A 24,953-nucleotide genomic window follows, 5' to 3' on the forward strand; every position below is an offset into this window, starting at 1 on the left:
TTTAGAAAGTCAATGAAAACCTATTTATTCAATAAATTTAGAAACTGATTTTATTGTTGTATTTGTTTGAAACATGTATATTTATTCACTGATTGTACAGTTCTCTTGATGTGAACCGGCCAGAACATTTTGGTTGGGTGATATACAAGAATAAAATTATTATTATTACAAGTTCATTCACTCTGCAGCCCCTCAATATCTCTTCTCACTTATCTCCCCCTATGCTTCCCCCCGTGAACTCCATTCATTGGTAAGCCCTTCTTATCTATACCCTTCTCCTCCACTGCCAACTCCAGACTCTGCCCCTTCTATTTTGCTGCACCGTATGCCTGGAACATACTGTCTGAGTCAATACGTCAAGTTCCATCTCTAGCAGTATTCAAATTCAAGCTAAAAGCCCACTTTTTTTAGGCTGCTTTAAACTCCTAACTCCCACTCATCATAAGATACCTATATTCATCCTATCATTCTATCCGAAAAAGACTCCCCAATCCCTATATCTCCTGTCTGCCTGTCCATATTAGATTGTAAGCTCTTCTGAGCAAGGACCATCTAGTACATGCTATAGAAATGATAAATAGTACCGTGTTTCCCCGAAAATAAGCCCTACCCCGAAAATAAGCCCTAGCATGATTTTTGGGGTAGTCTTAATATAAGCCTTACCCCCCGAAAATAAGCCCTAGTCGCCGGCAGTAGCGCTTTCCCCCTGCGCGCCCCCCTCCCTACATCCCCTGCTGAGAAAGGAGCCTCAAGGGTTCTGCTGCACAAGGGATAGAAGGAAGGGAGGGATAGAAGCTTCAAGGGTTCTGCTGCACAAGGAATGGTAGAGAGGGATAGAAGCTGCAAGGGTTCTAGGAGGGAGGGATAGAAAGATACTGCACAAGGGGATGGGTAAGAGGGGAGGAAAGATGCTGCACATGTGGAGGAGAGAAAAGAAAGAAAGAATTGGGGTGGAGAAGAGGAAGGGAGAGATGATCAGTGTACATGAAAAAAATAAGACCTACCTGAAAATAAGACCTAGTGCCTTTTTTGGGCCCCAAATTAATATAAGACAGTGTCTTGTTTCCAGGGAAAATACTGACACTTACTGACTTACTTTTACTCCTGGTGGAATTCTGCATGACTATGCAATGCAGAATTTGCACAGAATTGCACAGTCACACAGAATTCCCCCTTTCCCATGTAGAATCTCAGATGGTGTCAGCTATTGGGCCATGGTATTCAGAAGTATCTCCGCAGCAAAGGGGAGGTGTCTGGGTTAGCGGAAAGCATATGTGAATTGCAGCCGATAACGTGATCCAATGAAGCAAGCCTTACTAGGGAAAGTACAGGGAAGGGGAGGAAGAAAAGTTTTTGGCACAGATGAGTGGTGGGGTGAGAGAAAGGAAAGTTGTTGGCACAGGGGGAAGGGAGGGGTTACAGTAAAGAAAGATGATGGCACAGCGAAAATGGAGGAGTGAGAGGAAGGAAAGATGCTAGGGTAAGGGAGGGAGACATGCATGGTGAGGGGATTGGGTGAAATATTGCAGATAACGGAGGAGAGGAAGGGATAAAGGGTGCATGGAGAGGGATAGAAAGGGTTGACCAGAGCAAAAGGCAAGGGGAGCAAGAGATGATAGACAGTGAGAAAGAAACAGAAATGTTGGATATGGCAGTGGGAGGGAGAGAATGTTCCATGGGGCGAGGGACGCAAGGGAGGGAGAGAGGGATGTTGGATATGGGGGTAGATGGAAGTGAGAGATACACAGGAGGTGAAGGGGAAGAAGGAGAGAGTTGTTGGATCACGACAACTGACTCATGAGAACTGACGGCAGCCATTATGGCAGTGGCGCAGGACCAGGCAGGTGCGCGAAAAACTCACGCATGCCTTGTTCACCGTTCTGCCTCTCGCTGCCACAGCCGTCCTGCGAGGGAAGCGCCAGGATTAAAAACAGGTACGGGGGGGGGGCCCTACCACAATTAAAAACAGGTACGGGAGGGCCCTTCCGGGATTTTTTAAAAGTATCGGGGGGGGCCCTGCCTGTCTGCCCTGTGCCCTGTCCCTACCTGCCTGCCAGCCACTAGGCCTGCCTGCCCTGTGCCTGCCTGCCCTTTGCTCTGTCCCGGCCTACCACTAGACCACCAGAGGGGGGACAGGGTACAGTACCTGGCAGGGAGGGAGGACAGAGTACAGAGTTTGGCAAGGAGTACGGGGTTGGGTGCAGAGCCTGGCAGGGAGAATTTGGTACAGAATGGTTTTTTCTTGTTTTCCTCCTCTAAATCTAGGGTGCGTCTTATGGTCAGGTGCGTCTTATGTAGCAAAAAATATGGTAATAAGTTTTGAATTTTGCTAAGCACAAGAGGGGAGGTTTTTATGTCAGTGACTGAGATAGGGAGTTTGGATGATATTCCTCTGTATGACCTGTGTAAACAATCTGAGGCTTTTCCTTCCCTCTGGTTTGCTATATGGAGGTGACAACATGTATGTTATATATCTACAGCAAGAGTTGAAAAAAGTGATACTAATAGATAAGCTCTTTCAGGGCTTTCTTTAGTAGGTAAGCTCCATTGGAGTTTTTGGCATTTTTGATTGCTATAACCTACTATCTCCATATTTAAAGACACCAGAAATGTAAGTCAGGAAAACCCCGGCCTATATTTCTGGCGCCTACCTTCACTGGAGGTGTGATTCTGTACCCGACACCGTTGCGTGATTGACACACAAGTGGCAGCCACTTTTAAGGCCGAATCCAGTCCTTAGAGGGGAGCTACAAAACAAACATCCAAACTAAGAAATTCACATTTTAAATTTACAATTCAGTGCACACTACTACTTTTTATATGGATTTTTCAAATATTGCCTAGTTCAATGACACATTTGGATTTCTAATCAACATCTTTCCACAAGCTCTTCCAACTTTAATATTTTAAAAATATAATAGGCATATGCAACATTGTCTATACAATTGCAGAATGCCGCAGCATGGAACCAGTGTCATGTCTGTAATACCACTGTAAGTGTTCACTGAGGCTTAATATGATTACTTAAAGCTTTTATTGACCTTGTTCCCATTAAAAATCATAATTCCAGGATTATTTTCTCTGTACTGTCAATGAGATTAAATAACATTTCAGGCTGTTTGGGCTAGAGGGAACCTGATAAGGGCTCCATGTGATAACCTCTCCCAGCACTTGCTGCTGTACTCACTTTGGCTGCGCTAATGACTGTGGCAGTGTAGGACTGAATGTTGTCTCCACAGGCTCCACCGCGGGATTGATAGCATCGGATCAGCTGAGAAAACAAAGTCATTCAACATGTCACATTTATGAAGCAGTAAGCTCTGTGACCCATCAATATTACATGTCTTTCGTATGGATAGTGAAGTGTATGGTTTGAGGGGGGGGTAGAGAAGGGGCTATATACAAGTACAAATAGCACTTAAGCCCTCCCCCTCCTTTTACAAATCTTCTGGGTGCCACCCAGACTGTCGCATGCTGAACTCTGGATTTTCAATTACAAGAAGAGTAGTCATTAAGAATTCATAAACTTTGAAATAGTGGGATTTTTGGTCTGGCAGCATTACCACAAATAAATTTAAATAAATATAATCAAAGGTCTTAGATTTGTGTATGTAACTTTAAATATTTGGTATTCTATAAACTTCCATGTTAGCCTTCTTCAACTGTGAGACAGAGAGAAGAGACACGCCAAATCTGTTACCCAATATACACTTTGTACATCTTTATCTCAGTAACACATACAAAGCCCATTTTATATAGGTTGTCTAAGTAAGCAGAGGAATACTCATGTTGGGATATTCACACTTGGCAGTATATTTTACAAAAGGCTTGTTGACTATGGAACATTTTGTAAATTATGTACAGGTCATGGGAAAAATATACAGTATGGGACTCATAATCGAAAGAGAAAAACGTCCAAAAACCAGCCTAAGTAAGCACTTGGACGAACATTTCCCAAATACGTCCAAGTGCCGATAATAAAACTGGGTTTTGGACGTATTTCTAAACGACCTAAACCTACATAGTGCAGCTGAACAACCAAAGCTAAATGGGGCGTTGAGGGAGGGAGTTGGGCGGGACGTGGGCTGGCTTAGACTTAGTCGTACAGCATGTATAACCGAAAGTTATACAGCCCATATCGACGGAACTTGGACGTTGTGACTTAGACCATGTAAAACATGGTCTAAGTCACAAAAACCCACCTAAAGTCACCAGATAAGCACTGCAAACACATAAAACAGACCCCCCACACACTACCCAATGATCACCGACCCCCCCAGCCCCCATAAAAATATTAATCACACCTTTAAAATTCAGCCTCCAGACCATCAACTGGTCTCCTGGTGTAGGAAAGCCTAGTCGTCTAGCACAGAGGCGGCTTAAGTCGTCTTGGGGGAGGGGGGAAGTTAGGGACCTATAGAGAGGGGACCCATGCCCATAAGCCCCTGTAATCACTGGATTGATACTTTAACATGTACACTCCCCTATACACCCCCAAAACCCTTTTTTACTGGCATATAAGTGGCTCCTGCAGCCATAAGGGCTATTAGGGTGGTAGATAAGTGGGTCTAAGGGATTCTGGATGTGGTTTGGTGGGCTCACCGTGACCTATAAGGGAGCTGTAGTGAGGAGAAGACATGGCACCCTTTTTGTGAAGTTCACAGAAGTGCCCCGTAAGGTACCCCTCTATTTAGGTGGTATGTCTGGGTGTTCAGTCAATCACTTTGCAGACCACTCCCACGTCCAACAGGGCTTGTTCTAGGCGTTTTTGTCTTGGAAGAAAAGATAGATGAAAATGTGGTATAAAGATGGATGATTTAGTAACTTGGACGATCAGATCGGCAGTCGATTTTTGAAACAAAAAAAATTTTAGCTGTATTTTTCAAATATATGTCCTAGGCTGTTTTTTACTTTGGACGACTTGCGAGTTAGACGAAAACGGACTTAGACGTCCCTTTCGATTATGCCCCTCTATGTACTTGGTGACATGTATAGTGTGAAGAACAATTATACAAAGAAATGCATACATAAAAAGTAGCAGCTTTATTCCATGTGAATGGTGGATTATACAGTGCTATGCACAAGTGCAAATAATGGATTTTACAAAATTGCACACACAATTAAAGAGTTGAACACCAAACTCAGTTTTTGCTGTTTTAGGTGGTTTTGAATACCAATGAGGTAAAAAAAAAATACTCCCCCCCCCCAACATACACACTTTAATCCTTCCTCCAAATCCCAGGTCCACACGAGCAGTTAACTCACAGTTAAGTATGCCTCAAGAGTAGGTGTAAATATCAATAAGGAACATTTTTGATGTATACATGTATGGCCACTGCAAAATAGGAAATATACATATAATTTTAAGGCCCATATATACCATACCTGGAACCCACCCCTTCAAATCTGTGTGCACCAAATAACCCACCTTTTACAAAACTGAGTGTGGTGTTTAGCGCCGGCCACAGCAGTAACAGCTCTGACGCTTATAGGAATTCTATGAGCATCGGAGCTGTAACCGTCATGGCCAGCGCTAAAAACCACGCTACGGTTTTGTAAAAGGGAGGGGGGATATAGAAGTATAAATACCATCTTCTCTAAAAGTGCTCCTTAAAACTACTGTATATGCTAATTTACATATGATGTTTTTTCAAGTGTAAAATGCCTCTGAGTCCCTGAATCACTTTTCTTGAATTATTGATATCCTCAAGGAGCCAAACAAACCAAATATTTCTATTGCCTTCTCATTAGAAATGAATTATGTATGCTGTACACAGTACTGAGTAAATAAATTAAACCTATTTACTTTCATAGCCTCATTTTGCAGGAACTGTGATGCTCTGGAAACAAATACACATGATAATTTATTTCTGAATAACATTTACATTGGTCCAATAAAATATATTCTGGCCTTTAAAGTATCATTGGTTGGAATAATAAGCTATTTCAGCTGAGGTTTCTTAGTGCAGTAAATTATGCATGGAATAGGAGCACTGTATATGAGCATGTTTGAGAGGCTCAGATTACAATCCATTCCACTAACAGTGTTCAGCAACTTTTTGCAAATTAAGAATGTGTTTCTCAGAAAACCGCTGAGCAAACTACACAGTCTAACAGAATTAATGGTGATGGACACTCCCAACAGAACTGCTTATAGAAGGGGTTCTCAACCCAGTCCTCAAGGTACACTCAACAAGTCTGGTTTTGAGGATATCCACAATGACTAAGCATTAGATAGATTTGCCAACAATGGAGGCAGTGCATATAAACCAATCTCAAGCAGCAGAACACAAAGCAGACCAAACAATGTGGAAAAATGCAGTTTATAATCATACATATAAAACCACATATACAATATGCAAACAATAACAAAAAAGAATAAATGATGTGAATAGTGACTAAAAATTGTATAACAATAACATGTTTGTATCACTGCCTTGACCCCTGATGCAGCCTTAGGGCAAAACAAGGTCATGTCAGGTGCTCAAATTTAATAAACAGCATTTTTCCACATCATTTGGTCTGCTTCGTGTTCGGTTGCTTTTGCTTGCTTGCAACCTCCATTACCCCGCTCCTCTGGTCTTATAACTGTGTGTAGCTCTTCCAAACAACCTCAGTTCTGCACTCGAGTTCTGAATCTGCACATAGCTCCTGTGATAGCAAACAGAACCTGCCCCAGGACAGCCATGGAGCTCAAGGGAAGAAAAATTCTGACTCAGCTGGTATTCATGAAAAAGGAGCAATACATATACCTTTAAAGGTTGGGGGAGGGGAAAATGTACTACTTTGATATCTAGGACAAGCAATGAAGCAAGACTGAGTGGAGTTAGGTTCTCCTTTAGCCTAGCCATATGACTCAGGAATTAGCCGGTTGAGTGGCCCAGAGGAGTGGGGAGAGGGAAGTGTTAATCTCCTAGTGCAGCATGTCAATCTCCTTGGGACAAGTGAAGAGAAAGGAGCCCCATAGCCTCAGAGGAACTGACCAAAGTCAAAGGGAAAGGCCAAGCTAGGACCTGGAAAGATTATGGCAGAGAAGCTCTGTGAAGAAGCATGTTTCCCTAGAACCCAGGTACACCTTTGGCTCTAATGTAAAGTGAAAAGGAACAAGATAGAGCTATTTTTTTCAAAGTCAAAAGTTGCATTGATGGGGGAAGCCAGCAAGAGGCACAGGTTGGCCATTTTGGGACAGATTTTTAATCTGGTGTCTAAAAAAAATAAGCGCCTAAAGTTAGGTACCTATTTCATGTCAATCACAATTAGGTGTCCATCAGAGAAACCTGCCTAACTGAAACTTAGGTGCCTAAAATGTAGGCTAGGGTTTTAAAAGCCTACATTATAGGTGTCTAAGTACTTTAGAGAATAGTGCCTAATAAGTCCTTCTTCATCCCTAAACACGCCTACTTTGGAGTTAGGCGCCATAAGATAGGTGTCTATCTTATGTAGAATCATGCCTAAGATAGGCACCTGTCACCCAATTCATTTTTTTTTTTCCAATTATGAGCTTATAAGCCAATATACTAATTAAGATAGGTGCCTAACTTAGGCATCTATTTATTTCTGTGCCTATTTGGCACCTATCTTTAGGCATCTTTTATAGAATTTCCCTCTCTATTCTGTTCTGAAACCTAAAAGACTAGATTGAAAACAGTCAGCACTGAAGGATAGGAACCAATGGGTTTAAATGCTAAGGCGTGTTTATTCCTATTCAGGAAGCAAAATAACAATCCAGACAGCGCCATTTTTGGATCCTTATTTGGTTGTTGAAACCAAGAGACAGCGAGAGAGATGTTTGCTCAGATGAACTGTTCTACCTTTCCCTAGCTACATACAGAGAATAGGGGAACTAATTTGCATAAAGAACTGTCTACTGTGAAAATTGTTTTTAGTTCTAACAAGCTGTAAAGTTACATGCAGAGAAGGTTGGTGTGATGGATTTTAGGATGCTGTGCCTATGTAAGAAATATTGACTTGTTCTTTTTATTCACCCTGAGTGTACAAGGGTCTGATGAGATGGACTCAGACAGCTTGCTGCCAAGTTTAATAAGCTTTTTCCCCAATGATAGATGTGGTAAATATCATTCTTGATTCCTTAGGATCCTGACAGAGGCTTCAGATCATCAGAAAGTGCTCTTACTCAATCCCTGGATAAGACTTTTTCAGTGTGGTCTATAGAGGCTACCCATCGGCAGATAAAGATCTGAATGGTCCATCCAGTCTGCCCATTAGTTATACCCATTAAAAATACATGATTAAATCAACTTGTCTCTTCTTTGATATTTCTGAGTCATAGAATGTCAAATCCGCCTGGTGTTGTCCTAGGTTCCAAATGCTGAAGTTGCCGTCCAAGCTCACTCCAGCCTATCCAACCATCCTATTTGCAGGACATCTACCATAAAGTCTGTCCAGTAATATCCTTATGTTCCAAGTTAATGGAGTTCCCATTGATACCCTCTCCAGCCCATCCTACACCAAATCACCACATATCGGACACAGTCCGTGAAAGTCTGTCCAGTGCCGGCCTTAGTTCTTTAATTTACATCCTTCGTTTTCTAATTAGAGATTCTCTGTTTATCCCAAGCGTTTTTGAATTCCATCACCGTTTTCCTCTCCACCACTTCCCTCAGGAGTGCATTCTAGGCATCTATCACCTTCTCCATGAAAAAGAATTTCCTAGCATTGCTACTGAGTCTTCTTCCCTGAAACCTCAAATTATGCTCTCTAGTTTTACCATTTTCTCTTCTCTAGAAAATATTTGGTTCTGTATTAATACCTTTCAAGTATTTAAACATCTGTATCATATCTCCCCGTCCCTCCTCTCCTCCAGATTATACATATTTAGGTCTTCCAGTCTCTTCTCATACTTCTTTTGGTTCAAACCCCTTACCATTTTTGTCGCCTTCCTCTGGACTGTTTCAAGTCTTTTTATATCCTTCACCAAATATGGCCTCTAAAACTAAACACAATACTCCAAGTATGTAATCATGATCTGCCTTATTCTACAATTGCTCCAGTAGCCTATGCATTCCTTTCAATATTCTGAAAACCTGAACTATCATACCCAACTAATCCTGAACTATTATACCATATCATTTCTTTTATATGCAGATTTCCCAAATATTATTTAAGAAAAGAGACTTTCAGCCGATCCTGTTTTTCAACATACATCTTATTGCATTGTGGTATTTATAATTCCTGTATCTATTGTTTGATATTAATGCTGAAGGTACCAAAAGCATCAGGATAGAGTACCGGATATCTAGGACTGGCCTGAAATCGCCCTCCTTGAACTGAGTTACTTGCCAGCTTTGTATATTTTTTAAAAAAAATCTCTGGTGGCTGATCAACAAGTATTTTCAATGCTGCTCTTTCATTGGCCACGGAGTGATTTAAAAAATTTTCTGGGATTTTTATGTCCGAATGGTTAAAAGTTGAAACAGTAAGAGAGACAGCCAAACACACACAAAGAAAGGAATGGTATTGATCTGTCTGGATTGCAATTGATCCTTGAGGGCAGAATTCTTTAAAGTAATATTAAAAATGGCTCCTTCTTTTATAACTGCTCTGGTATGAAGATTAATTTCCTTTCCTGCTTAAGAGTGTTTACCTCTCTCTGTAATCTGTGAAAATGGATATTATTATTCAGTTAAAATGCCAAATATGACTAACTGGGAACACCACATTTAAGTCTGTGACTGTAAATGACCTTGGGCATTGTTTTTAGAAATGTGGAGACAAATTTAACTAAAGCCATTATGTTGCACTTTGCTATCATTAAAGCACTCTGAAAGACTCCTCTGCATTTCAGTCACAGGTCAAGTACCAGATTTTTATCCTCCCCAGAAAGCTTGAGATAATTCAGTACTTCTCTAAATCATATCTGCTGTTTCTTGCACTGAGAACCCCTTCAGTCTGCCCCACACAATCCAATCATCATACAGTTAACCAAAAAATGATGCTGGACTGCTCCTGTTAGCCCAATTCATAAGTGAAGAGATTCACAATTTGGCAGAACACAGCATCTTGCTTTCTTTGCAGAGCTATCTTGGCAATCAGCAATGTGGCTGGCTGCCATAAAGGAAAAAGCATTATTGGTGCTTAGAGTATTCAGTGTTAAAAAAAATACATCTGGGAATAGAATCTCTATTCTACTTGTCTGCCTACCTATAACATTTGCAGTGAGTTCAGCAATCTATACAAGGTTCAATAGTGAAAACCCCCCCCAAAAAAAAAAAAACCCAACTCCATGAAAAACAAAAGCTAGTAAAGTTCATACAAATCTAATAGGTAACCTGGATAAAGCAGCCCTCTTTTTGAAAGCAACCTTTATCCTAAAGATTCTAATATCTGTTCTCGTAACCCTTTACTAGCTAGACTGACCCTTCACTGCAGAAATCTTGAGGGGAGTCTAGCTACAGCTAGCCTAAAATGGGCTCACAATTAAAGACAGAGGCAATGTTCTGCAGAAGGGATGATCTGAGCTTAAGAGCCACCTGTCTGCAGCTGGATGACTCTGTTGTCTCTTTTAAAACTAAAGTGCCAGGTTAGGGATATTCCTGGATAACAATCTGTCAATGAGACCATAGAGCAGGCAGCTGGTGCAAATCATCTTACAGTGTTTCTTGAAGTCTTCATTACATTCTAATAATGTGTGTTCCATATTAGAGAATGACACGAGGACAAATTTTTCCCAGTCTCTGTAGAAACTCAATGTCCCCACCCGGCCCCGTGAGTTTTGTCACTGTCCCTGTCCCATTCCTGTAAGCCCTGCCTTAACTGCACAAGGCTCAAACACTTATAATTTTAAAGTGTTTAAAGCTTGTGCAGATGAGGACAGAGCTTGCAGGAATGTGAAGGGCAATAAAAGAGCTCTCTGGGATGGGACGGGAAAATGAATTCCCATGGGCATGGGGAAAATTTTGTCCCCATGTCATTCTCTACTCCATAATTCAGGCTATAATGCCACTTTTTGATTTCTGTAACACAATCTTGGAGGGCTTACCCAGAATACAGAGACCTGAACATGGGCATGTACAACAAGAAATTAGCATTTTATTACCCCATTGCCAAGGGAATTACATGGCCAGTGGGCTATCGGAACAATTCGGTTATATGGTAACGCTATCGAAATAATTAAAAGTAGTAGTATATGGGACGTGTACCTCACGCTTTAAATCTATGCTGCAGTGCCATCAGGTTGTCAGTTCTCTTCATTTGTTACAGTTTAATACTTTTGAACTCCCTTACTGAAGATACTACAAGAAAAACCATTTTGTATTCTTGTGCTTTTTGCATGGCAGCTCCACTTGCCTGGAATGCAATGACTGCTAATAGTGGAGAACTTACCAACATCTGTCTATTTTGCAAACAAGACTTTAGGTTTGTCCAGGCCTTCAAAGGTTACCTGTGCCTTCCATTTGCCTGGTGGTGTTTTACATTGAATGTTTGAATTATTATTTATGATTGATTATGTACCATGCTAAATTGCACTGGTTACCATTTGAATGTTCTTTAAGTTTGGGTGTATATGTTATAAGGCACTTTTCAGATTATTGCCATCCTATCTGATTCCTTATTTGAAATTGTCTTGTTCAACAAAATGTACCAGAAATTCAGGTATTTTCGTCTTCCCTGCCCCAAGGTCCTGCCGTTATAAAACTTTTCTAGACAGGACATTGGAGTATCAGGCCGGGAAGATGAATTCCTGGTTACACCCACTGATCACTCAGACTTATTCTTATTTTACATTTAGGAAAGCTTATTTGATAAACCAGAATGTTAATTTTAAGTACAACGAGTTCTTTTATCATTTTTCTTCATTTTCTAATTTTAAAATCTATCTTAAATTGTATTTTAACTGAAGTTGAATTAGATTACTGTAGAATTGCTGCAGGATGCACTTTTAACATAATGCTTCTCTCTCATTAGTTCTTAGGATATTTTAAACTGTACTTTAGTCTTTGCTGTATTTGATTGCTGTATGATTATTTCTTTTGTGAAATTGTATTTTTTCGCTGAATTGTTCAGTTTTTATTCTTGTTTGTGAGCCGCCTAGAACTGTTGGTGGGGGCGATATATAAGAAAATAAATACTGTAATTATTATTATTAATCAGAACTAACCAATGGGTGGTTTATAAATATTTTAAATAAGATTCAGGTTTTTAGGGTATCCATAATGAATATGCATATTCCCTCTCTTTTTACTAAGCCGTGGTAGAGGTTTCCACCATGGCCCAGAGTGCTAAAAGCTCTGACGCTCACAGAATTCCCATGAGTGTAACAGCAGAATCAGAGTATTTCACGTTCTGGGCTGCGGTAGAAACCTCTACCGCAGCTTAGTAAAATAAGGCCATTATATCATAGTAACATAGTAGATGACAGCAGATAAAGACCCGAATGGTCCATCCAGTCTGCCCAACCCTAGCCACTTTAAATTACTGATTTAATTTACATTTTACTTCTTCTTAGCTATTGCTGTGTAAGAATCTATAAAATCATTGTGGATATCCTGAAAACCCAACTGGCTCTAGGATCTTGAGAACAGGTTTGAGCAAGCCTGGTCTCTGCGTATGAACGTTGATGTAACAAAGGGAATTTATGGAAGGTAATGCCTGGACCACTGTCACAGAAATGATTTATCTTGAGAAATCTAACAAGAAAACATATTCAGCTGGCCAGGGCCAACAAGAGAACTTTCCTGTCTGAGGGATCTATTTATCAAAACCCATTATACATATATATTAACGTTGCAATCAATATTCAGCATAGTTTAAGTAGGTAATAGTCTTTCTTGTCCACTAAACAGGCTGTCCTCGGATTTTTAGTGGTGAGTAACCATACAGTGTCACAAAAACTCTGATGACCACTACAGAACTCTGCAGTTAGCGCTGGGGCAGTCTGTAGGCAGAGCTGGAAGATATGCTGGCTCTGGCAATATTCAGTATCAGTGCCTGCATACTACGGTTGTCCATAAAAATCTAAAGTTGGAAAAACTGCAGATTGAAATTTTTCCCATGAATTTGAATGTGCTTGATCAGAAAATAATTTTTAAAAAATTTGTAAAGCCCATCTTGGGGTCGCTCATAGTCACTGATTACATAAAGCTCTGTTTTTTTTTTAATTTGCTATTATTTTTTTGCTTAATGGAGCAAATTTATTTGTATTATAGCTATAACTTCTATGTTTTCACACTCAGCAATGACACATTGATAAAAAGACTTTTTATGCAAATTATTGTGAAAAATAACAAATTTAACATATTTCACCAACAGGTAAACTCGTACATTTTGGTGGTCATCTACCAATGGCATTTCAAACACTCAAGCATTCCATGCCTTCTTGAGATAGTCAGGATAAAGCCCGCGATGCTGTTCAACTCCTTGCAACAAGGCCTCACGGCGTATTTTATTAAATGGAGGCATGAGTCCTTGTTGCAAGGAGTTGAACAGCTTCATAGGCTTTATCCTGACTATATATATAGTAAGGATTCTGTTAGCCTTAAGGGCAGGAACTTCAATCTGCAAATCAGCTATCCAGAGCAGAAGTTGCAATTGGGTCCATCTGGTCAGACTTGTGTTTACAATGTACCATACAGAAAATCTTACAAACATGGCTTGGCTTACATCAGGGACCATATAGTTGAAACTCAGTCTTTTACTATAACTGAAATTATTTAGCTCTACTACAACCCTGATACTATCTAGAGGTCATTTATCACCTTGTTTTCTGCATAAGCAAGCCACCGGCTCCCCAAAGCAACGGGATTCATATTTGGCCCTGGACAAGGGAAGCAGCCTGAAAAAAATATGTCAGAAAGCAACATTAAGAAATCTTTTAATGACTTTTTGCAAAGAATTTTGCTGAGTGCCAAAAAACAAAAGTCTAAACAAAGAGCTTTCAAATTTCACCATTAATCAACAAATGCTTACATTTTTCTATTTCTAGATAAAACTGTGCATTCTATTAACTGTTAATTAAGAGTAAAAGCAATTTTTCTCCACAGTTTCATTTTGAGGGATTTTTAAATCTTTTTTTCTCTCTGAGAATATGCCTTAAATCTTGAAGAGCCCTATTATTCAAAACATAGAAAGATATTAACATTATTTTAAGTCTTTCTTAGACTTTAAACATTTGTGTTCACAGTTCTACCAATTTATAAGTAACACTTGATTTCTCCCCTCAAGATCCTTGGTTGTCTCACAACAGAAATAGTAATGGTCTACACCTCAGAACTAGAAATCAGGGTACTAGATGACTTTTTCTGATTCAACCATTAAATTAATCTCTCTTGAACTATGGCCATTTTCTCTTCATGGAACTCCAAGTTTCCCGATTAAAATGGGATAATAACAACTATGAATTAAAGATTCTATTGGCCCTCAAGACAGGAACAATACCATTAGTTTGTACAGTAATGTGTATGCTCATAAAAATCAAGTACCACCTTACATACAGAATAGAGAATGGCACGATGAGTGTTACCTGCAGGTAGCCGCGGGTAACCCGTCAAAACGGGGATTGAAAAAAATTGGTCACCGCAGGGACGGGGAGAAGGCCATTCACCACCCCGTGGAGCAGTGAATGGCCTTGTCCCCGCAGTTAACTGAGGATCGCGTGGTCTAGCAGCCTCCTTCCTCCAAATCGCGGTCCAGGCATCTCCCTCCCTCCCTCCTTCCCTTGGCTTACTTTAATTTAAATCTTAACAAGACGCCAGAGCCTAGAATTCGCGTGCAGCTGCCGTAAAGTCCTCCTCTGACGCAACTTCCTGTTTTCGGTTGCATCAGAGGAAGACTTTCTGGCAGCCGCACGTGACTTCGAGGCTCCAGCAAGGATAGAGAGAGCCGAGAGGTTTGGGGGTTTGGCTTCTGTGCTGGGCTTGATGGGCGACTAGTTTGGCCGCTCTGGAGCAGAAGCAGGGCAGTGAGCACAGTTCAGCGGACTGTGGTGCTGGCCCAGGGCTGGCCATGGCGCTATAGTTCCTGGATCACCAGGTGATGAGCGTCGAGTAAAACGGCCTCTGGCTGTACACCCACCCGCTCAAGCCCCTCTTTCTGCGCCATCGAAGCAGATGCAAATTCTTCAGCTTGACAGAAACTTCAGAGGACCACACAGTCATGGTGGACGAGGAGAGTTTTAAAGGTACGATGCACACACATGCATATTTTGGTAGGCTGACTTAGTGATTTGGTGGCAAGTGCTGTGCAGAGGATCTGAATTTGGTACCTGGTATCAGGACGCTGCTTCATGGATTGGCTGGGGCTGGGAAAGCCATAGAGGCAGCTCATATAGTACTTTTAAGCTTGGGCATTTAGGATTGTATGGATGTTGCAGGGACAGTGGTGACAGTGGTCACGGGGACAGGGTGGAGACTATGGTCACGGGGATGGGGTGGGGACAATGGTCACGGGGACGGGGTGGGGACAGTGGTTGCGGGGACCGGGATGGAGCGGGGACAGTGGTTGCGGAGGCAAATTTTTTTCCAGTGTCATTCTCTAATACTGAACAAATGTGGAGCATTTTTTTATTTATGGGATCACAGTGTATTTGTTTAATGTCTGAATGCCACTAACCTCTTCTACCATTTCAGCTGTCACAGAGAGCATAAAGCAACCACATACTTTATTGCTTTGTATGATATGTAAATTGAAAATTTTGCTGAAGTGTTCCGAAGTAAAACATACTCGTAGGAAGAATCTAATTCAGCATAGGTAGGAAAATAGCATTAAGAAGTGGCTAAATCAAGAAGGTCCATTTAGTTCATATCAAAACAGACTAAGGGGCCTGTGTATGAATATTTTTCTCCTGTTTTGTGTCTATGAGGAAATGTTTACTATATAGGGCACCTCCCCCAGATTCTATAAATGGCATGCAAATTTACACGCACAAAATATTGCATGCTATTCTGAAATATGCGTGCAACTAAATTGTCTAAAAAGCCTAGTAGCACCAATAAGTTTGGGTAGCAATTATTGATGCTAATTGATAATCTGTATTTGCGTGTGCATCTTGCTATGTGCAAAGATCTGCACGCGAATCTTATAGTTTGTAATGTGGCCATGGGAGGAGCATGAGGTTCACTAAAGATGTGCGCAGTACTACTGAATATCAGGGATCCGCAGCTAAAGCACAGTTACTTACTTGTAAGTGGTGTTATCCAGGGATAGCAGGCAGATTTTCTCATATGTGGGTGACATCATCCATGGAGCCTGGTATGGACAGTGGTAAAGTGTACTGTCACTTTAAAAAGTTTTCAAAATCTCGAGACTGCCTGTACCACGCATGCACTGGTTTCTTCCCACCCGATATCGACTCGTGGAACCATCAGTTCTGTAAAAAAGCTAAGAAGCCACCTAGGGGAAGTGGGAGGGTTGTGAGAATATCTACCTGCTTTCCTTGGATAACACCAATTACTGATAAGTAACTGTGCTTTATTCTAAGATAAGCAGGCAGCATATTCTCCTATGAGGGTCTCCCTAGCTCCTAGGATCAGGGTTTGTGGGAAGTTGGCATCTAAACAGAGAATAAATTTTGTAGAACTGCTTGGCTGAACTGACTATCCCATTTGGAATGATTCTCCAGACAATAGTGGGATGAGAATGTATGAATTGAGGACCAGGTGGCTGCTTTACAGATAACTTCAATAGGAGTGGAACGTAGATGGGTACAGAAGTTACTATTGTTCTAATTTTATGCGCTGTGACACGACCTTCCAGCATCAACTCAGTCCTAGCATAGCAAAAGCCATGTTGAGATGGTTCTTTTGGAAACAGGAGTTCCCAGCCAGTTTGGATTGAATGACAGCAATGGTTGAGTAGAAGTCCTGTGAAGTTTGGTACGATTTAAGTAATAAACAAGAGCATGTTTACAGTCTAATGTATGAAGTGCTGTTTCACCAGAGTAGTCTTGGAAAGAAAACTGGTAGAACTATAGACAGGATGAGATGAAATTCTGAGACTACCTTTGGGAAGAATTTGGGATGAGTACGGTAGAATGTTGTATAAGGTGAATCGGATACTAGTGCTTGAAGTTCACTGACTCTGTGTGCTGATGTGATGCAGATTATGAATACTACTTTCCACGTGAGATGTTTGAGAGATGAAGATGTCAGTGGTTCAAAGAGAAGCTTCATCAAAGCAGAAAGGATAACATTAAGATCCCAAGCAACTGGAGGAGACTTGATAGATGGTTTAGTATCAAAAAGTCCTTTCAAGTTTCAAGTTTCTTATCCAGAAGCACATGAAAAGCTGCTAATGCTTTGAGATTATCTCTGACCGAAGTAGTTTTGAGACCAGAGTTAGAATGCAGGAGATATTCTAGAGGACTGATGGGAGAGGACACATGAGCGGATCTAATGAATTGAGAGTACACCAAATAGTGAAATGAGTCCATTTAAAGCAGTAACAGCACTGAATGGAAGGTTTTCTAGAGTTTTCAATGATAGCTGACACTGGTGCAGAGAATGTTAGAGCATTTACTGACTGGGAGAGAGATACCATGTTGTGAGAGCTAACAAACGTAGATTGGGATAGAGGAGAGAGCCCTTGCTCTGTGTCAGTAGTGATGCAAAGATCTGAAGAAGTTCAATGGGTTCTTGTACGTTGAGTTGGAAGGAACCATGGTTGACATGACCAACAAGGTGCTATGAGTATCATGGTGGCTAGGTCCTGGCATAGTTTGAACAAAGTCTTTGTAAGAAGAGGTATCAGTGGGAAAGCATATAGAAATTTGTTTTGCCAGTCCAGAAGGAAGGCATCAGACTCCAGATGAATGAGTGTGTTGATTCTGGAACAATAGACTGGAAATTAGTAATTCTGGGGAGGAAGTAAAAAGGCCTACTTCTGGAGTCCCCCAATCCTGAAATATTTGTCTTATCACAATTGAGTTAAGCGACCACTTGTAAGGTTGTAGGATTCTGATCAACATGTCTTCTAAGATATTCTGGTTTCCAACTAGGTAGACTACTTTTAGGAAAATGTTGCGAGGAATCGCATAAGACCAAATTTAGATCGCTTCTTGGCAGAGTCGTTGAGACCCTATACCTCCCTGTTTGTTCACATACTACACAGCTACTTGATTGTCTGTATGAATGAGTACTATTTGATTAAGAAGGAGATCCTGGAATGTCCATAGAGCATTGTGGATTGCTTGAAGCTTGAGGAGATTGATGTTGAGATTGTGAAAAGGAAGCGTAAGGCCATCCCTTATATTTTATAGTTTATTAAAAATTTGATAAAACGCTTTACAATTCTTTAAAAAAAAAAAACCAGAGGGAAGAAATGAAGGGAAAAGGATTGGGAAAAGTTTTAAAATTGATAAAAAAATAAGAATCTATTAAGATTGTATAGGATACATCAAGATTGGATGGGATACATTAATCATATGCATCTTTAAAAAGGAAGCATTTTAAACTGCTTTTAAATTTAACCAAATTTTGCTCTACTCTTAAATGTAATGGTAGTGAGTTCCAAATAGAGGGTGCTGTTACAGAAAAAATATATGAGCGACGAGTGCCGATTATTTTTAGAGATAGAACATTAGGGGTAAATTGTGATGAGGATCTTAAGATTCTAGGGGGATAATATGGAATAAGAAATCTGTCAATAAATGCTGGTGCATTAGAATGTCAGGTCTTAAAAGTAAGGAGAGCACTTATAATCCAAAGAATCAAACAGCTCAGCTCTAGGCTCAGATTCCAACTCCATTTTAATTGTTAGAGCCTGTCCCATCTGCCTGATGAATTTTGTAAATGATAAACTTTCAAGTAGGAACCTCCTGCGAGGGAGTGGAGGAGATGGGTCTGATTCAAGGCCATAAGGTTCCTCAGCAGACAAGTCTGGATAATCAGAGGAGGAATTGTGAGTTAGATCCAAATCATATTCCTCACTGGTTTTCTCTGGAGATGGAGGACATCAGGATGAATGACGTGAAGAATGTCGATGCTGTGGCGTAAGGAGAGCCTCGACTATGGTGTTGAGAGTGACTTCAAGGGTGTTCTAAATGACCAATGGTGCTGATCTAACAAGTGTCTGAATCGGGAGCTTGAACTATGTTCTCTTGACGATGCAGCTGTCTTGGACACTGAACGGCGTTACCATGGAGTCCAAGATCTATCTGTTGACAATAGGTGAGAGCATTGCTAGATAAGCTAATGCAGGATGCGTCAAGGCAGGTTCATATACTTGGTGTGATTTCAGAATGCCAGCCAACTCCCTCTGTACTAGTTCTCTGATTTGATCCTGAAGGGATGGCACTGGTACCATGGATGACATCAGTACAGGAGGTGCAGGCTGTTTAAGGTGCTACGGCATTGGTGACCTCAATGACGAGGCACGCCTCAGAGAAGACACCAATTGGAGGGACAACAATCTTGTCTCAGTACGTCGATACTTGGAATGTGTTAATGGTGTAGATGTTTGAAACAATGCCGATGCATGTTTGGATGAGGAAGAACGCTTGTGCTTCTTAGCTTTTTTAGCTGTTTCTCCTGAAGAAGCTAGCTCCGACGACATAGAGATAGAGAGAGATGTTAATGCTTGCACCTGTACAGATGCTGAGGTTGGTCTTTTGGTGTTGGCGTCGTCAAAAACATTCTATGTTCCCAATGTTTGTTGTGCCTTATATGACCTCTTCTGAAGAGTCACAAAACTCAGAAACATTTTCTAGGAACATGAGCTATAAGCCATAAGTTCTAAAAAATAGTAAGTAAATATAAAAGAAGTAAGGGGAAACAGGTCAGAAGAAAAGTCCTAATTATTGATCTAGGATAGTGTGGAAAGGGAATTAAAGAAACCAATTTGTGAGAGAAGTCAGATTCTTCAAGTAGCTAGTAGTAAGCAAGAGAAACAGACAGGCTCTAGTGCAAATGAATACTGCATTTAAAATCACAATTTTCCTGACAGGAAGCAGGTAACAGAAAGTGCTGTGGTATGTTTTGTGTGTGCCAGGATTATGAACAGTGCTGATCTTTTATGATAAGTCCTAATTGTACTGACTCGTCCTTCACATTCCCAAGGTAAAAACACTTAAAGGTTTAAAAGCACTCCTGTAAGCTAAAATTGCATGACAACCACATTTATATCAAATAGAAAGGATGAAAAGCTTTCTCCAAAGCACAGGTGGCACTATACTTGCAAGAAAAGATAAAACAGTACTACTTTATCATTTTTATAGCGCTGTTAGCCATACGCAGAGCTGTATATTAAACATGTAAGAGACAATCCCTGCTCAATAGAGCTGTCAATAGAACCATCTACAGCAGCAAGACCAGTATGGTTCAGTACCAGAAATTAAAACACTTCTTAGACAGGATTTGAGAAAAAAAAAACCCAAAAACAACTTACAGGCAATGCAAAACAAAATAATTTTTTAAAAATATACAAAATTATTTGGGATTCTAGAAGAAAGGAATCAAGCAAGGTTGAAAATGTGCCTCAAATGTCTCTTTCACAGTCCTAAAGGTTACACCCCTCTATTTGCAATATCATTGGTTACCTGTTGTCACAAACCCGAGCCCAATGCCGGCCTTGTGCCAGTTAAACCCCAGAGAAAACATCCCCTGAAACTGGTCCGGGCTAATCTCTGTGTCCCTGATAGGCAGGAACAAGACCAGGAAGCACAGGCTGTGTTCAGACCTGCTGCAGAACACAGCCTGGTGAAAACTGGCAGGGCCCCTTTAAATCCTCCATTTTGTAAGAGGCTGGCTAAGCAGGGGAGAAGGCAGCCTCAGCTGCAGGAAGTTCAGCCCCTGAGTAGGGCTGGGCGTGGTACAGCAGCTTTGCACCATTTAGAGAGCTGGCTGACCAGGAGGAAGGGAGACAGGGAGAAGTTCTCAGGTGGAAGGAGCCTCAAGTCCCCCAGAGCCAAAGGACATTGAAATGCTGGACTCTGAACCAGAAGGAACAACCCTGGTAAATCCAAAATGTGAAGCTATGGATTGCAGTACTTTACCAGAGGTGGGACTATTTGAGGAAATGGATGTGAGTTAGTTTTGAATTGTTTTTTTGAGTTAATTTTTTTTTAATGTTTCCATTTCTGCTGGCAAAGTGTTTACTTTGATGAGAAGTTTTTTTTTTCTCTTTTTGCCAAGATGGCTGCTGGGTTAAAACTTCAGCAATTGCTTTCATAAGGTGTGAAGATCCTGAAAGCTGGGGCAGGATTTGCCTTGCACCTTGGTGAAGGGTTTGCGGGTTACTTTGCTATTGGTAACAAGGATTTGACAAATCCGCCAGCCTGCTGCCACTACTTTTGAAAGGGCAGCGCTGCACATTGCAGTGTACCATAATTTGTTTGCCAATTTACAAATAAGACTTTGAGAGAGTCAAGGACTGCCAGAGACTCTGCTATACCTGGGACATTAGTAAAAGAACTTTGGGAAAGTTAACCAGACCAGGCTGGTAAACACAGTATTATTTTGTTTGTGCTATTTTTGCCATTACCTTTTGAGTCCATTTTCTTTTTATGCATTTTTTTGCTTGGACCTGTTCAGTTGAACAATAAATTTGATTTCTTGATTTCATAACTTACCTGTGAGGCCATTCTGTTTTATGCACATGGGATAATTTATGCCCAACAGGGACTTCCTCCCTCTTGGGGAAGCACGCTGGGAGAATATTTTAAGCGTGGGCTGGTTACCGCAAGCCTCGAGGGCCGGCCACGCTACACTGTCCACTATAGAATTCAATTTAAAGCCTTAATTCTTGTGCATCGAGTTTTTTATTCACTACAGCCTGACTATTTGCATTCATTTCTAATTCCTTATTCATCTTCAAGCACTTTGAGATCTATTCAAGATAACAGGTTAGTACTCCCTACATGAAATAAAATGTTCTATTTTGCAGTTCCAAACTTATGGAATCATTTTTGCCCCGAGAGTTAAGATTAGAGGAATTCAAATCTTTTAAAACTATGTTAAAAACGGGTTTATTTCAAGAAGCATTCAGATAAGATTCGATCCAATCTGAACTAACCCATGTTTTTAAATGATTTGTGGGTCCTCAGTCAGTAATCCTGTGAAATCTTAATAGTATATTATTATTTTATTTAGGAGTGAATATTATCCTGTATGTTTGTTGTTGTGTGAGTTAGGTCTAGTCTATCTAACAATGGAGTTCTTTTTTTATTTGATTGTATTAAGTAAACCATTTGGACAAGTGAAATGAATGAGCGGTATAACATGATTAATAAACCATAAACCATACTTGATAAGGACATGAGGAATTACAGAGAGAAAGGACACTTTAAATCCTTCTTGAGTATAAAACCTTTTCCTCATCGAAAAACATTATTCTGAAAAATGGAATCACATCACATTTAACAGAAGAATTCCCAAGGATAGGGATCTTTAATAACAAACATACTTGTGTTTTCAAAAGTATATGCACAGTTTTAATTGGAAGATGGACCAACAAGCAAGGAGGTACAAGTGTCAGTGGATACTTTTTTCCTCCAACAATTTTCTAAGTGAAAAGCATGCACATTCTTGCACTTTTGAAAACTAGTGTAAAGCTTATAGATAAAAGTGCCTATAGATTTTGTACAAATGTGAGCAAGAAAAAATTGCTCCCATATTCTTTAAGTGATGTTTAGAAGAAAGACCTGCAAGATTTTAATGCTAAACTCAATTTTTGTTTGTCTCTTATAGTCTGGTATATAAAGCTGTGATGATAAACCTGAAGTTTCATTTCATTTGTAGAACATAAGAACAGCCATACTTGGTCAGACCAATGGTTCATTGAGCCTAGTCTCCTGTTTCCAACAATGGCCAATCTAGATCACAGTATCTGGCAGAAATCCAAATAATAGCAACATTCCAGTGTCTTCCCCCATGTATGTCTCAATAGCAGTCAATGGACTTATCCTTCAGGAATTTGTCCAAACCTTTCTTAAACCTAGCTACGCTAACCACTGTAACCACCTCCTCTGACAATGAGATCCAGAACTTATCTATTCTTTGAATAAAAAAATATTTCCTCCTATTTGTTTTAAAAGTATTCCCATGTAATTCCATTGAGTGTCCCCTGGTTTTTGTACTTTTGGAAAAGGTGAAAAATTAATTCACTCTACCCGTTCTACACCATTCAGGATTTTGTAGACCTCAATCACATCCCCTCTTAACCATCTCTTTTCCAAGCTGAAAAATCCTAACCTTTTTAGTCTTTTCTCATACGAGAGGAGTCCCACCCCCTTTATCATTTTGGTTGCTCTTCTTTGAACCTTTTCTAAATCCACTATATCTTGTTTTGAGATACAGTGAACAAAACTGAGCGCAATACTCAAGATGAGGGCATCCCATGGAGCAATACAGAGGCATTATATCATTCTTAGTTTTATTTACCATCCCTTTTCTAATAATTCCTAGCATCCTGTTTGCTTTTATTGCTGCAACCGCACACAGGGCAGAACATTTCAGTGTAGTGTCCAAGCTCCACTGGCTTCCAATAATCTCCAGAGTCCACTTCAAATGTGCCTGCCTCACTTTCAAGATCCTACACAGTATCCTCCCTCCCTTCATTCCTCTTTCTTGGAACTCCTCTAACCCCAATTCCGCCAGATCCATCCAAAAACGGAAACTTTCCATTCCCTCTCTAAAAGGCGTTTCCCTTGTAGGAAAACTAGGTTCTTCCCTCCCCTTCAGAATCACTCAGCTCTGGAACAACCTTACCTCCCCTCTTAGGAATCTGAGCTCCCTCCAACTCTTCCGTAAACCTCTGAAAACCTGGTTATTTTCAAAAATGTAACTCCTCCTCCCTCTCTGGTTAATCTAGTCCTAAATTTTCTCTTCATTTTTCCTCTTCCCTATATTGGAGTTCCTTTCTACCCTAACTCTTGTTAACCATGTAGAGCTTTACGAATGTAGAGATGATGCGGTATACAAACCTAAGGTTTAGATTAGATTAGATTAGTGTAGGGCTACACATTTAAAATGTTAATAATGTAATTCATGCATTCTGAGAGAAATTCTATAAATGGTGCCTAAACATAGGCACCTAAGTTAATTGGGAAATGCCATTTGAAATGGCAAATCAAATAAGATTGAAGAAAATAGAAATTTGTTCAAAACAAAAAACTAATATGAACCAGATAACAAATTCATATCACGTTTGTATTAAATTACCAGACCTCAAATACCCAAGGCACTACCTAAATAATCTTTCGTGCCCTTACTGGGGTGGTAAATTCATCATTGGTCTTGGTAAAGTGACATGTGCTATGATTGTTTTTAAAGGCCGACATAATATATGCTGTGCTGGTGTTGGGTATTATGGCTCTGTCAAGGTTTGCAAAATAAGTCTGGTGCAGTAATAGAAGGAGGCTTAGCCCCTGATGAAACCTGAGTGTGAAACGGTTGGGCAGCCGTCGGGCACAAAAGATAAGTGCTTTCCTTCCTCTAGCACCTTATGCACCTAATTCACTTTATATTTATTAAAATTATATTAAAAATATTTAAAAACAATCATAGCACATGTCACTTTACCAAGACCAATGATGAATTTACCTCCCCAGTAAGGGCACGAAAGATTATTTAAGTAGTGCCTTGGGTATTTGAGGTCTGGTTATTTCATGCAAGCTTGATATGAATTTGTTCTCTGGTTCATATTTGAAATAGCAAGCAATGTTAAATTTAAAGCGCCTACTGGCGCCTAAACAAAAGCACAGGAAATCATGCCTCCAGAGGTGCCTACCAGCGCCTAATGCCATTAAAGATGTGGCTAATGTTGGATGTGGTGTTAGGCACCGTAAAGCGTCTATGTAGGCTCAATTCATGGCAAAGATGGGCGCCGGAAAAGTAGGCCTTGAAAACCTTGGCCTGCATTACCAGCGCCTATCTTTCCCGGAGGTGCAATTCTCTAAATGGCATTGGCGGCTGCTTTTTAGGTGGCCACTGATATCTGCGCTGTTTAGAGAATTCGGGCTTAAACGTTTAATGTGCGTTAAAATTCTCTCCCTCCACAATCCG

At 40.4% G+C, this 24,953-nt stretch overlaps 1 protein-coding gene across 11 annotated transcripts in view; it reads right to left on the reverse strand.

The window, feature by feature from the left end:
* Positions 1–24,953, reverse strand: part of BCAS3 (BCAS3 microtubule associated cell migration factor) — a 1,368,214-nt gene that overhangs the window by 1,083,852 nt on the left and 259,409 nt on the right. For all 11 annotated transcript variants that reach the window (XM_033921865.1, XM_033921866.1, XM_033921867.1 and 8 more), the window contains 2 exons: positions 13,716–13,792; positions 3,188–3,271 (listed from right to left, as the gene is read on the reverse strand). In XM_033921865.1, coding sequence (XP_033777756.1) covers positions 3,188–3,271; positions 13,716–13,792 — 161 coding nt within the window. The remainder of the gene's footprint in view (positions 1–3,187; positions 3,272–13,715; positions 13,793–24,953) is intronic.

This window comes from Geotrypetes seraphini, chromosome 15, assembly GCF_902459505.1.
Source record: "Geotrypetes seraphini chromosome 15, aGeoSer1.1, whole genome shotgun sequence".
Taxonomy (NCBI): domain Eukaryota; kingdom Metazoa; phylum Chordata; class Amphibia; order Gymnophiona; family Dermophiidae; genus Geotrypetes; species Geotrypetes seraphini.